This window comes from Cucumis melo, chromosome 7 (assembly GCF_025177605.1).
Source record: "Cucumis melo cultivar AY chromosome 7, USDA_Cmelo_AY_1.0, whole genome shotgun sequence".
In the NCBI taxonomy this organism is placed as follows: Eukaryota; Viridiplantae; Streptophyta; class Magnoliopsida; order Cucurbitales; family Cucurbitaceae; genus Cucumis; species Cucumis melo.
The window spans coordinates 7,269,662-7,286,207 of record NC_066863.1 but is presented as its reverse complement, the minus strand read 5'-3'; the positions used below and the strand labels follow the sequence as shown (position 1 = coordinate 7,286,207).

The following is a 16,546-nucleotide window of genomic DNA, read 5'->3' as shown; positions in this document are numbered from 1 at the left end:
TCATTTAGATTCAATCGTTTAGATTTAGGTAGGCAAATCTTTTTTCTTTTGTTACACGTTTAGATTTGATTGAACACATATTTTCAAAATTCTTTTGCTATTAGATTTGGCTAAACGATTTTCTTACACGATCGTTTAGATTTGTTTTCATAATCATTTTTTTTTCAAGATTCTTTTGTACACGATCGTTTAGATTTGGATAAATTAATTTTTTAATTCTTTTGTACGAGATCGTTTAGATTTATCTTCACGATAGTTTGTTCTTTTTAGCCGATCTTTTAGATTTTGCTATTTTTTGTACACGATAGTTTAAATTTGGGTAACCCAAATTTTCAACGTAAAAAAAAAAGAAGAAAGACGATGGAAAAAAGAAATCGAATCAAAAAAAGAAGAAAGACAATGGAAAAATTAAACGACGTAAAAAAATAATCAAAAAAAATACGATGGAAAGAAATCGCAGCAGAAAAAAAAGGAGAAGAAAAATGATGAAAGAAATCACAACATAAAAAAGAAGAGAAATTGCAGTAAAGAAGAAGACGATAAAGAAATAGCAACGAGGAAGAGAAGAAACACCTAATATATTTAAAAAATGATTAATTTTATAGGTTATATCTGTGAAAATTGATGTAGATTACATTCACAATTTAATTAAAAAACACACAAATTTATTGATAGTAAAAAAATAAGAATCGTAAGTGCTAACCATTGAAGAATAAGTAGAGAATGAATTGTAATAAAAAAAAATTAAATAATTAATTAAAAATGAAATAGAATCACATAAGTATGGTGAGATTTATTTCAAATAATCTTATATATATTCGGATCTTCATATCATATATATTTGGTATCGCGTGATTGTATTATCATACATACAAATTTCAATTGCAATTAAGACAGTCTACCATTATTGTTTTAATATACATTGTTATTTAATTATAATTAGTATGTGATTTTTTTAATGTATATTTTAAATTCATACAGTTTCTCTATACTATATATCAATTATACACTTTAATATATGTGTATATATTGAAAGGGGATAAAGAAATTAATTCCACGATTTTATTTTGCTTTTATTAAATAAGTTAATCTAATTACGATGTATATATTCATAAAGTATATATCAAATGGTATCCATAATATATAACTCAATAGAACGGAGACTAATTAAAACACTCATCCTTAATTGTCAAACATCATATTTCCAAACTTTTTTATTTTTTTGACATCATTTATTCTCAAACATCTACAAAACCCTAATTTAAATAATTTCCAAGAGATTGTTTGTAAGGTTGAAATATAATGATGATTACTAAGAATTTAAGAGACGTTGAAATACATGAGGAATCGAGAACGGAATAAAAATAAAATCACAAAACATAAAATAATGAAAAAGAGAGAAGTTGGATTAAACAACAAAAACATAAATGAATTTGGTATTATAAATCGACCCGAATTATAGTTAAGTAATAACTAACGTTATTCTATTATCATCTCCAAAGAAATCCCAACAGTGCTATACATCTCAATACTAACAGAGAATATAAACTATGATGAGTTTGACCACTTATATTTTCATTTAATTATTCATTAATATCTCAAAATAAGAAACAAACTACATGTGGCTGTTAGTTAAACTAACAAATAAAATATGTTTTCCTTCAATTTTTTAAATGATTTTTTCTACTTCAATTATTGATTCTATAGAAAAATTCCTTTAAGGAATTGAACGAAAAGCAAAGACATAATTAAACTAATAAATCATTATTCCACAAATAAGAAATTCCAAAATTTTGAATAATTTCATATAGATTTTTTGTTGATTGTTTGGACTATTTTGACATCTCCCCTCATTTAATACACAACTTTATTTGTTTAATTATTTCCTTTATTAGTTTTTTAGGCAGCCCAAGAAAATCCAAAAAATACGTTGAAGAGTATGTTTTAGTTTCCTAATTTTTGTAATATTTTATGTGATTAGATACCATCTACAAATAAAAACTACAAAACAAACATTATTATTTGATTGTTTCCGTATTTTATTAATTAAGTTGTCTCAAATAAAATTTCCATTTTCAACTATTTGCATCTTTAGAATTATACAACTTTTAGCATATTTTAGTTAAATTTTTTATGAGACTTTAAAACGAATGAAAATAAACTGTCATCGTACAAAGGTCGTTTCGTCAATCACAGACTTATGTAGTCATGAGAAATGATTATCCTGATTTTCATCTTTTTTCTCACCATTTTGTCGGTCGACCACTTGATTACCCTTCCACAATAATATTCAAGCCTAGCTAGTCACAATTTTTGTAAACCAACTATTTAGAGGCAACTATTTCAATTAACTCCTTTAAAAATGATGACTAGTGAAGTCAACATTAAGTTAACGAAAACAAACCTTGATTCAATGAATCCCTAACTAATTATGTATATTACAAATCAATATAAAGAATACCAGTAGAAACAAAGCTAGCTTAGGTCGATCGGTAGTATATGTATTATGTTTAAAATGATGCAAAAATATTTGTCAAAATATAAAGATAATAGTGAAGGATTAATTTGTTCCATTCCTGTTAGGAACATGCATGTGTTCATTATTTTGAAAACATGTTTAGCAACATTAAGTAATTATTTTATGCTCAATTCATTATATCATTAACTATTTAAACCCTCTAATTAACTCTTTAATAACCTTGTCAAAATTCATAAGTTTCAATTAAAAAAACTCCCTATTTTATTAAAAGACAAATTAAAAAAAAAAACACCTCTAAAATAAGTTGGTAGTTACAATTATATATATTCTTTTTAAACTAAAAAAATTTAACTTATCCAAATTTTACAATTTGATCTTCAAACATTTCAAACTTATATAATTGTATAAATTGTAGTTGATTTTTATCATTTGTGGGTTCAATTTTTATAATTATTGTGACTCGAGAGTCCAAACACTTTTAGAAGTTCAAGAGTCCAATTGTTATTATTAAAATTTTGAGAATGTAATTACAACTATCATTGTGCTTTAAGAATGAATTTTACAATAATTTTTGTCATTTGTTTTTTATTAAATTCACGTGTTAGGATTATTTTTTAATTCACTAAATTCAAAATGTTTTTTTTTATTGATATTTAGTATTATATTTTTTTAAATAAATAATTTCTATATAAAGCAAGCTTAGTCATAAAAAATCTACATGATTTTTCCCTTGAAAGTTTAGCTTTCTTGTCGTGTTTATATGAAAAAATGTTTTTTCTAAATAAATAAACGTTGTAAAAATTAGCCACAACGAACCTAGTATCGTCGTAATTTTAATATTCTCTCTATATGTATAGGTACTTAAATACATTTCGAGATGCACGTAAGTATATCCTTCTCATCACTCATATCAAATAAATAATTAAAATATTTATAAAAAAATCAAAAGAATTTATCGCAACGAAGAATTTTGATTCAAAAATATGATGGAAATATGTATCATGTCCCTAATTATATATATATATATATATATATATATATATATATATATATATATATATAGCTTAAGCAGGAGGGAATTTTGGTCAAAGGTGGCTAGGAGTGGCAGCTTCTTAGCACAATTCATCAATCTCCCAACGAACAAAACTTCACATCTTTCTCTTTCTTTCACAAAATCTCATGTATCGTAATTCGTAAAGCCATATAGATCTGCTGTCCACTACAACTAAGTTATCCCTTAAATACAGATTTTTTTTTATCAATGGCAGCCTCTGTGAAGCACAAACCACAGCACAGAGAGAGTTGACTTTCCCTCGATTGAATTAGAACCCAAAGAATGGCTCACTGATTCTAATTCACAAACCCCACTAAATCCCCCAAAACTCCCATTTCTTTCTTCTCTCTTCTGAGAGCTGCAGCTTTTGGAGGAGGAGGTTTTGAGAGCGATGGCAATGGTTTAGGCGAAATTGGTGAGAAATTTTTTCTTGGGTATTCAAGAGTTGTAGCAACCGGAAGATTTTGAAGGGTCTGGTGAAATGGGGCTGGGTAATGGGTGCCAAGATGGAGTCAATACAAGGCCTCTGTTTTTGGTGATCTATGCGACTGTCATTGCCGGGATAGTGTTCTCATCGCTGTATGTATTTTCGGCGGTTTACTCGTCTTCAAATCCCCTTTCTGATTCCAGCTCCTGGTTTTCGTCTCCTTCTTCTGAATTTACCAGTACGTGTTGTCTATTTCTTGTAGTGTAGTTACACTTGACTTGATCATGTTCTTCTTATGTCATTGGGATGTATGGTAGATTGTGATTGATGATGTATAGAAATTTGGCAGATTTTCTTTCCTTATTTTTCGGCATTTAGATGGATTGGTTGACTTTATGTACTGTAAGCTAAGTTGGGTTTGCGCTTGATTGAGGCCAAATCTTGATCCAGTAATGATTTTGTTCAATTTTTATGTATGAACAATGGTGGGATTGGAAACTCCTCTATCTGACATTTTTGGTAAAACCCTTCTCAATATAAACCACCAGATTCTAGTTATTGGGGCTGTTATCCAACATTGTTGCCGTTCCAATCAACTTGTAAGATAAGCGTTTGGTTTTTGTTCATTCTTAAACTGGCCCTTCAATGCTTCATTTTGTCCTCTCATTGAATTGTTGCATTGACTAATTTGTTGTATTCAATACAATAGTAGCTGAAGTTTGATTTCCATACACCAAGCCCGGTTCTCGTACATGCTTATGATCAAAACATATTATTGGGTCTAGATGCAAGTTTTTTTTTCTTTCCCCTGTGCAACCCCCTGTTCGTAATTTTATGACTAATTGGCATTGTCCTGTGTTCGGTTTGGTTTCTTTTTCTAGATTCCGATTCAACTCTTATCAAGGATCAAAGATCAGATGTATCACAACCAAGTACAGGTCCCACTCCAGATTTCTCCAGCACAATTGTTCACAACAAAGGGGAAAAGCCAATTTGGGAAGCTCCTAACACAAAAGATATGCCGCCGCCAGAGACTTTTCATCTAAGCAAGGAACTAGTTCAGAGAAGGGCAAAAGATAACATAATAATAGTAACATTTGGTAACTATGCATTTATGGACTTCATCCTCAGTTGGGTTAAGCATTTGACAGATCTTGGTCTTACTAATCTTCTTGTTGGTAAGCTACTGAATTCTTATTAATATCATTTTTAATGGCAACCTGCTGTTGAACTAATTAGTTTCTTTCCTTAGAATAGTAACATGTTTGTGTACTTCGTTAGTTTGAAAATATGTTTAGGAAGCTTGGGTGATTATTTCAGGTGCAATGGACACCAAACTATTGGAAGCCTTGTATTGGAAAGGTATTCCAGTTTTTGACATGGGAAGCCATATGAGCACAGTAGATGTTGGCTGGGGATCGCCTACATTTCATAAGATGGGAAGAGAAAAAGTGATTCTCATCGACTCAATTCTCCCATATGGTGTTGAGTTGTTAATGTGTGATACAGACATGGTGTGGTTAAAGGTAACCTTTGGAATTGTTATTTGGTTGTTTCTTCACCATTAAGCTACATCTAATTTTTGGTTATACGTTCACTGGTTCACACTAACAACATTGACAATCTTTTAACTCGTATTATGCCAAATTTGTTTTACTGAGTACAATCTCCTCTGGCACTTACCGATAGAAACTGCCAGATCTCAATACTACAATAAATATTTGATGTGTCAATTTTTTTTGGATTTGTTTTGTTTATTAAAGCTTCGATTAGTATTGATTTTATGTGGTAGAAAAAATTCTTGTTTTATTATTATTATTCAAATGTGGGTAGGGAGATCTTAGGGTAGGAGGGATTTTTTTTAATAGATTTTCTAGAGCTCAAAGTTCACTTTATTTATTAAAATCTGTTGTTGGCTCATTCAGATATTTTTTAGTGCTATTATTTGAAAAATACTTACCTGATTAGTTGTTTTATGTTACAGAATCCACTCCCATATCTTGCTCGTTATCCTGAAGCAGACGTCTTAACTTCAAGTGATCAGGTTGTACCAACAGTGGTTGATGACAGGTTGGATAAATGGAACGAAGGTGAAGTATTAAATATTCTCTATTCTTCCATGATATTGATTCAACATTAATTAACTTTTCCTAGACTAAAATAAAACTAATTTACAAGCATGAATTTTAATACTTTTGGGGCATGCCTCTTTGACCCACGATTGATTATATCACAAGATTTTAATTTTCTACATCTTGAATCATCATTTAGAAATGGTTGTTTCACAGAAATTTTTACAACAAGTTGTTTACGGTAATAGCTCCTTCTTGGAGCTGGAATATAATTCTGTTTCAAATTATTTTCTTCACATGTGTTTCATGCAAGGATTAGAATGCATGTCGATATGTTTTTATATCCATAAATTGGAGAGTTTGACAAAGATATCTTTGATATCTTTTATAAACACCCATAAAATATAAAAATATCATATATTACTCCCAATATGAATATAATTACATAATACTAAAAGAAAAGATTTAAACTAGTTTGAAATTAAACACAAGTTAATTATTAATTAATTTTTTTGGTTTATTTACAGCAATTTTGATATAACTATGGAATTGAAATGCCAATATCGATATAGACCTCAATATTCATGAATCTTTATGAAATCAAGAGAACATAAGGACATTTCTTATTTGAAAAAGTTGAAGTTCATTTGGATACTGCTCATGCCTATAAATTTGTAAGTTTTGCCATAATTGAACTGGTTCCATCCTCATGTCTTTAAAGACAGTTCAAACGCTACCATGATATTGTTCTGTAGAAGTTTCAATCTCTATCTGAAGCACTCTTTTTCTTTTCTTTTTTTCTTTTTGGAATTTTGCTCCTTGAAATATTCTTTAGTATTCTTTCCTTGAATAATTAGTTTATTCTGCACACTACAAATCTACATTAAGTATCATACAGTTTCTGACATTGCAATACTAGAGGCCCTAATGCTTTTGAAACAGTTACTGGTGCCTTGAATATTGGAATTTTCCACTGGCGGCCCACAGAAGCATCAAAAAAATTGGCAAAGGAGTGGAAGGAAATGCTCCTAGCCGATGACAAGATTTGGGATCAAAATGGCTTCAACGAACTTGTGCATAAGAAGTATGGACCATCTGTTGATGAAGATAGCGAACTCGCATATGCTTATGATGGCAATCTCAAGCTAGGAGTTCTGCCAGCAAGTATTTTCTGTAGTGGACACACCTACTTTGTCCAGGTAGGACCTCCACTGTTGTGTTTGGCTTTCAACATCCTATTAATCATAAGATAAGCCATGTGAATGTATCCTCATCGATCTACTTAATGAGCTCACCATCAAATCACAATGGCAGGCAATGTATCAACAATTTAGATTGGAGCCATATGCTGTTCATACCACATTTCAGTATGCCGGTACTGAAGGAAAGCGCCATAGACTGCGTGAGGCCATGGTTTTCTATGATCCTCCAGAGTACTTTGATGCACCAGGTAAATTTTTGTATGAGATTCGTGGAGCATTCTTTTCAACTGCACATCAGTTTCCAAATCGTCTCAAAGGAATCGAATAATTCAAGCCATTCTTATTTTCTGTCCCTCGCCTTTGAGTACTTTTATGTGCTTTTGTGATTATTCTTGTGTTACCTCTGTATGGGTCATAACAGAATCTCCTTGGAGTTGGAGCTTCTAGGAAAAAATTTCAAATTTATTTGCAGCCTTATGATCAATTGAATAGCCTTCCTCACTGTCAAAGATATTGTGTGACTTACTAATGCTTTACTTCTTGGGAAATTCTGCAGGAGGTTACCTTTCATTTAAGCCATCAATTCCTAAGAACTTAATATTAGAAGGAGAGCATAACCTTGATACACACTTTACTCTTATTAACTACCAGGTTGTCTGTTGTAACAGTAAATCCAAGTTTTTATTGTATGATGCCCTAAAATGTCCCACTTCTGAGTTTCTATTTGTTTTTTTTTTTTTTTTGTTCAGATGAAACAAATAAGGACTGCACTCGCTATTGCTTCATTATTGAATCGTACACTGGTAAGAACACTTTCATTCAAATACGACGTTATGTAGAAAAGAGAGGAGTACGTTTTGGTGAGAATGGATAGGAAAGAAAGAAGGAGACCGTCAATATCTCTTTCCCTCACTCGAGGAACTTTTACATTATGTTCATGATCTAACCTACTAATTTCCAAGGAGATTTTGCCCACCCTGATGCTAGTTAAGCCTTTCAAGAGAAAATTTGATTTAGAATTCTGGGACAGTGAAGTCAGAGATAAAAGGGGACAATATGTAATTTAAATGCACTCATAAACTGAGAAAAATTCCTTTTGCATGTCAACTAAGCAAAAAATATAGGAGGAATGAGTATTTAGAGGAATTATGTGTGTATAGTAAATTAAAACCACATTTCTGGATGTTCTTGTCTTTGCAAGCTACTTATGAAATTTTGTCTGAAATTTTTTCATTTTGTCTCACTCGTCAACTCTAGATCATGCCTCCACTGTGGTGCCGGTTAGATAGGCTATGGTTTGGACATCCTGGAGTTCTACAAGGTTCTGTGACTCGACAACCTTTTATTTGCCCGTTGGACCATGTTTTCGAGGTACCTCCAAATTCTTATATTAATTGAAACAATTAATATTGTCTTGATGAGCTTTCATCATCATGTTAATCGGATTCCAATTCTAATTGGATAAGTCAAGTATGCTGAGGATGTTGACTTTTATGGGGAACGGTAAAATTTAGGTGAGAATATTCATATTCAACTAATCTATTATGGAATCAAACATTCAACATAGGAATTAAATTGAAGTTATGCCACAAAGTCCAGGTTTTAACCTTTTGGGTCGAATCCAAACGTGATGCTGAAGCTTTCTTTGTTTTTCTGGGGTTGGTAGGAAACTATAGACTACTAATGGACCCTCTGAAACCAATATGTAAAAATTGATCGTATATTTACTTAACTTGTAGCATTCTTAACATTAGGAATTACTAAACTCGGTACGGAACAATTTGAGCTTAGTTTGTACAGATGTAGGCATATTTTTATTTATAAACATTTTTTCTTCTGGAATCCAACAAATATGGAGATGAATTTAACTTTTATTAGTATCTTATTCACCAAGCTATGGGACAATTGACGTCCTTTCCCTTTTTCAAAACATTCAAGCTCTTTCCCCACCCCTTTTGACCAATGTGATGTCAACTACATCTATAGGTGTCTAAGTTTGCACTCAGTATCATACCAATTCAAGTACATTATCATCATAGGAAATATCAGATTTGGTGCTTTAACATATTTTTTTTCTTTGAATTTTTTGAGACCATAATAACTTTAAGATGCCCAATTATCGTTTATTCATCTCGACCCATACATCCTAAATGAGGTGGAGAGGTACTCATTTATACAGTCTGCCATACATTTTCTGTAACACATGGATTAAAGACATGCGATTTGTCAAACAAAGAAAGAACTAATGTTTATTTTTATGTTTCTTCATTTTTGTGCCAAGCAGGTCAATGTGATGTTAAAAGAATTGCCAGAGGCAGAGTTTGGCCCAGGAATCAACTTTAGAGAGTATTCTTTCTTGGAAAATCCGTTGCTCCCCAAACAGGTAAGTATCACTTGGTATTAGAAACTGTCAATTTTGCTTAATTATAAGCAGTTGCTGAGGAACTGTTAATATGTCTTTAGGTGAAAGAATCATGGCTTGATGTTCATCTTTGTAAACAAGAAAGTGAAGGTTGTAGTGCATCAAATGATACAGTATTACCAGGTGTCCTCAAATTTCCCAAGGGCAGCAATGAAGACACGGTAAATCACTCTTTTAATATAAATAAATAAATTTTTACGGTTCACCATTTTTACTGCTCAAAAGTTCACCCTAATTAAAAAAGATAATTGTAAGCTAGTAATATGAAGTTGCTTTCTGCATATCAGATAATACGAATCTTATACTTTCAACCATTTTCTTGGTGTTGCAAATCGATCATTGAGACTGGAAGTTAGAGTACTGTACGTTTTAACTACTATTGTGATTAACAACAGAACAGGAACATGTAGCCTTAGATTATAGATTTCACTTTTTACTGCAGCCTTAAAAATAGGTTGTTTGTGTTTGGTTTGGTTTATCTTTTGGAAATTTTTGGAGCCAACAATCGCTTGGAAAAGTGTACAAAAACTTGTCTTTATCAAAAAGTTTGGATTTGTTAATATTAATCGAAAAGGCATGGAATAGGATGCTGCAATTGTGAATGTTTATCTGTTAGACTTGTTGTTCCGGTTTCTAGGAATCTCCTATTCCTTGTTGTATGTTAGCTATATAAACCTGTAATAAGAACTCCATCTCTCCATTGGACTTACTGTGTGAGATTTTATGTTTTTCTTGTATAGTTCAAAGCAATATTTTCCACATTCAAGGATGTCAAAGTTATCCAGTTCTCTACAATGCAAGATGCCTTCCCTGGTTTCTCTGATAAGGTAACAAAACAATAACAAACCCCTTTGATTCATTTGACTAAACAGAGTTCATGTCAAGTCTCGTCACACATGAAATTACAATTTGATTAACAGAAAAGGGAAGAGAAGTTCAGGAACCGAGTCAAGCGTTATGTCGGCATATGGTGTTGTGTGGAGAATGCAGCTCCTGGTCACATATATTATGACATGTACTGGGATGAGAAACCTGATTGGAAACCACACCCACCTCGAACACCCGAGGAAGATCGACCTCCTTTGTAAGGTTAATGGTACAAGCATTTATTCAAATCTAGACGAAATGAAGACAATTTCTCAAGGATGTTTTATTTTATTACTCAGTGAGGAATTCAAAGCATAGGCTTAGTTGGGATTAATGGAGGTCAAAATCGAGTACTGGTATTATTGGAGGTCGAAGTCGAGGCTAACTTTTTAATTTGTGTTACCCCATGGATCAGAGATTCACAATAGAATGAAAGAATACAGATAGATTCAATTTAGTTCCCGCTCGTTCTGAGTCATGTAAGATGGAAGGGCGGATGATATATGCTCTCCAAGTGAGGGGAAGTTTTGACTTTGTACACTCAAATAAAGAGAAGTAAAATGCACAATGTTTCACAATGGATAGATGTTTTATTTTATTTGTTAGATTTTAATAACTTCTAATCGTTAAAAGACGATTATATAATTAAATTTATTTCTATTCACCGATTTTAATTTTTAGATTAAATCAATATTTAAAATTGATCTTATATACAACATTAAAATAGTACGTGTTCAATTGAGATTTGAACTTTAAATCTCTTTGTTAATATTTTATGTTTTAAATATTTTTAGTTAACAACTATATTTTATTGTGTCAAAAAAGTTTCATGTGGCGAGTCACTCACTGTCATTTTCTTTTTTTGTTTTGAGTATATTACAAAAGTTACTACTATAGTTACAATTGTACTCTTGAATTTTTCGTTGTAAAAATTGAGTCTCAAATTCAAACAAATATTTGAATTGGACTCTCAAGCTTACAAATTATAATAATTATACAAATTTAAGAGATCAATTTTCATTGTTTGAAAGTCCAATTCTTACCGTTATTATAAGGATCCAATTTTAACGCTTAAAATTTAAAATTATTATAAATTTAAGAGTTAAATTTTGACACTTAAATTTGATGACTCAATTTCTACCTTTGATTACTACCATCATACTTTTATCTTTTGGATTTAATGAACCAGTGGTACTTGAACTAGTTATTAGTAGAGATGTTTAAAAAACTCACTAACTCGGATTATCCAAATCAGACCAGAGGAGTTGGGTAAGTTACATTCTATTTTAGGTTGTCTTGGGTTGCAAAATTTAAAAAAGAAAAAAAAAATTGAGTTGAATGGGTTATAGGATTTAGTAATCCGATCAACCCAATCCAACCTTATTTTATTATTGTTATTGTAGTTGTCGTCAAGTGAATTTGAATGTAGAGTTAAGCTTCGCATAGAATACTTTTTATTCCTACTTTGAACAAATTTACATAGACTGCTTGTTGTTTATCTGATTATAAAGTTTTTTAAAAATAGATGGAACATATTTAGGTCCTTACGTGAATATGACATTTTGTATAGTGCCAAAATCCAACTTTTAAGAAAAATGAAAGAATAAAAAAACTATCAGTTACAATTTTTTTTTAATTCGTAAATGATTCAATTCAAGCTATTGAAAGTAACTTTGGGATGTACCAGCATTTTAGAAGTTATTGAAATTGAAAGCAATCTGATAATATACTCTTCGACAGAGATGGTATATATTAAATAAAATAGTGTATATAAGGATATTAAACATTATAATTTGAAGTAACTGAGATTTAGAATATTAAATACAGTGTTGTTAAGTTCTGAACGACAAAGTTTGACCTAAAAAACTAAGGCAAATAATGTTGATAAGCAATATCTCTACCTTCTAGCATGTTATTCCATTCAATAATTAGTTATGTACATATTCAATAAGACGTCATAAACATTATCTACATTGTAACGTAGAGTATATTTTCAATATTATGCACATATAAGTAAGGAAAATTTAGGATAAGTTTATATATAAATGTATAATTTTAACAACATTACAATATAAAAAATTTAATTATAAGTATAAAACATAATAAACGCAGAATAATCTAGTTCAATAAAGAAAACTTGCATCTTTTGCGATTATGGCCAACATGTCCACAACGGCCACATTTAACGCGGTCTCTTGAACTCCATTCTTGAAGGAATTCTAATTTTCTTTGGTCAACCGATAACACGTTTTATATTAGGGGGAAGGATGACAATTGGCATAATATTATCAGGTATTTGTCATTGACGATGATCGCCTAAGGAATTTATTACTCCTATATATTGAACTCAAAGTGCTATTCAAGTAAAGGGGTGAGACATATGACTTAATTGGTAAATGTTTCATGGTGAAAACAGCACATGCATGCGCACAAGGTATTTCCAATATATCTCACATCCTACAACTACAAACCTTCGTAGGTAAGTAAATCACATATTGGGAAGTTTCATCTATGACATGGTAGTTCATGTTATTAACTGGATTAACCTATAATGTAAAAATATAAGAGATATATATTGTATATATGAAATATGGAGATGTATTAAGCATACGTAAGAATAGTTAAAATGACCATACCTTCATTGATTGACTACGTTCAATCTGTTCCCTTAATATACCTTCAACGGTTTTGGTAAAATCAGTCACTTGATAATCAGCTTCATTTCTTCGTTCAAAAAACCATCTTTGCAACATCATTTGCAAAACCTCAAGTATTGAACATTTTGATAACTCCCAAGCCTTCAGCATAGCAAAATTCAAACTCTCAAATATATTAGTGGTCATGACATTATATCTCCTATGTGGTGAGTAGGCACGAGACTACTTAGCAAAATCAATGGATTCAAGCTCCTCACGTATACCAGGGGCAGAAGATTCCAACAAACGCATTTCATGTTCGAAGTCTACAATATTAAATGTTTTCCCACATGCATGAAATACGGTATCCACTATTCTCTTATACTTCAACTTCAGGTTTCTAAGTAAATGAACAAGGCACATGCAATGTAAAACGTTGAGAAATACTACCTCTATGGCTTTGCATATACTTTTATGCATATCAGATACTAACCTCATTCCGGCCACCTATAATTCTCTTCAATTGGTTGCAAAACCAAATCCATGAGGAATCATTCTCAGAATCACAACAAAAGGCTAGTGGAAAAATCTGATCATTGGCATCAGGTGTTGAAGCAGATAACAAAGTACCACGATACTTATTCTTCAGACTTGTTCCATCAATAGAATTGACTGGACGACAATGTTGCCAACCAGAAATGAAAGCAGATAATGCCTTGAAGAAGTAAAGAAATCAACAATCGACATCAACTTTGTATTCAATAACAGAACCTATCAACATAAAAAAAACATGAGGAAAACATGTTAAAAAAATAATAACGGAAAATTGTATAATAATATTTACATGTATATTGCGAATATACCTGGGTTGTTGAGTTACAATATGTATGCAAATCTGGGTAACATCTTGTAGGAGTCCTCCGGAGATCCACGAATATCATCTAACGCAGCCTCACGAGCATGCCATGCTTTTTGGTAGGATATATTTAAACCATGTTCAGCACGAATGAAATGAACTATATTTTTGGGAGTTGACAATTCATAACCAACTAAAGAAATTTTGTTCTTAATTAGGTCCTTGATAACAGTAAAAGTGGTCTGTCTATGATCGGAATATCTACTGAATATGTATGTTCAAAATCAAACCTAGTAAGAAACCATAATGGCCTATCCCTATGAATACAACAAGAAGCATGCAAGGACCATTTGCAATTTTCGATGACGCATTGCAAAATCATAACTTCCTTGTTCGATTTCACAGTAACGTATTGGAAATTATCTATAAGAGCAATGACTACACACTGTTTGAACAAAGATTTGGTTGAAAACATGTCCTGAACTTTTAGTGCAAAATTGGAATCTACCTTAGACATATCTATGTTTTCAAAAAATCGACCCCCGTCATCATGGATATGAGTTTGAAAAGAACTCGACGACGATGAACTCAAACAAATAGATAAAGGGCCAACAGAATGAACAATAAGGGCAATATGACATTCAATATTCAACATTATTATATGGTAAACCCATTTAACATCATTATCATTCGTTATAGCCAAATCCTTCTTAACACATTCTATAGGACCTAGGCAAAGGTATATATCAATATTGTTCATATCAATAATACTATCTAACTTGGATCTAAGGCTATTGTATAATTCTTTATAGCACACATATTCATTAATTGTAATCTCGAACACACTAAAACTAACGTAATTGTGCGATTCATTGAAAAATCCATCGAAGTATATTGCAATTCTGGTCATCCTGACAAACATATTTCAAATATATAAATATATTACTATATGCCAAAATGTATGTATTATGGTAAATAATAAGGGGTATTGTGTTAATATGAAGGGGTATATATTTACATACACCGAGAAGATAAGTAACTGCTGTAACGGAACCTCTAAATCTAAAATACAGGGTATATATTTACATAAACAAAGAAGATAAATTACTACTGTAATAGAAGTTATAAATCTAAAATGCAGTAGATTGGGTATATATTTACATAAACAGATAAGATAAACAACTAGTGTAACAAAACTTATAAACCTAATTTAAACTAACCGGATATATGTGAAGGCGGATGGATTCGTCTAATAAAAAAACGCTGGTGCAGCTCTAAAAACAGTAATCCATATCATAGGCCAAATTCAACGGTTGAGGATTTCCAGCGGTGGAACAAAGATACGGCTGTGTAATAAGTTTCCGGCAGAACAAAAATAGAATGATGGTTGAGGAATTTCGGGGTTTAAAAAATTAAATAGGAAAGAAATAGATGAGCCGACGAATGTATGTATTTTGTAAAAGAAAGCAGAAGACAGCAGACGAAAAAATTGGCCAAATTAAACGAAAGTATATATTTTTGAATAATTTTTCCATATTAAAATATATATTATTAGATTATAAATAAATTGCATTTATACCAAGAAATATTTTTTAATTTATTTAATTATTGCATATTAATTAAAAATACAAATAAGGAAACTATAATGTACACAATTATGATATTATTAAGGAAATAAATAATTCTTAAATTAAAAAATGACATATGTTAAAGGTTAATTATAAAGATCAAATAGTCCTACAAAAAGTGAATTTCTATTCACGTAGAAAATTGATGATTTAGGATATTTCAAAAATTTCGTAGCAAAATAGACTTTTCCTCTAAATCTTTCATAAAAAAATAATTTAAATAACGAAAGAAAACAAAAAACAGTCAAGTTATCCTGAGTTTGGTTAAATTTATTATATGAACTGATAGAGTTCAATTTTTGCCAACTCAAAGACCACGAGCGTGAATTATGTACATATCGGTTATTAGAAAAGTTTACAAATTAAATCATAACCCCGTCCTTTGTTTTGTTGTTTTTTTAATCTTTGTAAATTTCTAAGTGCAGCCTTATCCATTCTCTCAACGCAAAGAAAATAAAACTAAAGGAAAATTTTCAGAATATCAACTGATATGAACTACAGAAGTCTTGATATAAATTTAAAATGTACTTCATTACATTTTAGATACATTTATGAAAATTAAAAATTTAAATTAATATACTTATAAAATTTGAGGTTTAAATTGATACATATTTTATAGTTTAAAGTTTAAATTAATACAACTAGAATTTAAATTGAACGATTATAGCTAAGGACCCTACATTTGATACTTGCCCTTAAATTTTATAAATAAGATAAAACAAGAATGCATCTGACAGATCTTCAAAAGGACTAGTTGCCTAATTTTGAATCACATGACTCTAATAACTCAAATTTCATACGGAGATTATTAAACCCACAAAAAATGATTGAGATAAAAGGGGGGAAAAAGAGCAAGTAAATGGACCCAAAATCTTGTAATATAAAAAGAAAAAGAAAAAGAAA

At 30.9% G+C, this 16,546-nt stretch overlaps 1 protein-coding gene across 1 annotated transcript; it reads left to right on the top strand.

The window, feature by feature from the left end:
* The first annotated feature begins 3,563 nt into the window (after window positions 1-3,563).
* On the top strand, window positions 3,564-11,121 carry LOC103487624 (arabinosyltransferase XEG113). Its single transcript, XM_008446011.3, has 13 exons — window positions 3,564-4,198; window positions 4,842-5,138; window positions 5,281-5,486; window positions 5,945-6,050; window positions 6,975-7,231; window positions 7,347-7,482; window positions 7,791-7,885; window positions 7,984-8,037; window positions 8,492-8,605; window positions 9,519-9,617; window positions 9,698-9,817; window positions 10,397-10,483; window positions 10,577-11,121. Exons 1-13 carry the CDS (start codon window positions 4,015-4,017, stop codon window positions 10,742-10,744), a joined length of 1,923 nt encoding a protein of 640 aa, XP_008444233.2. The 5' UTR covers window positions 3,564-4,014; the 3' UTR covers window positions 10,745-11,121.
* Window positions 11,122-16,546: the final 5,425 nt, after the last annotated feature.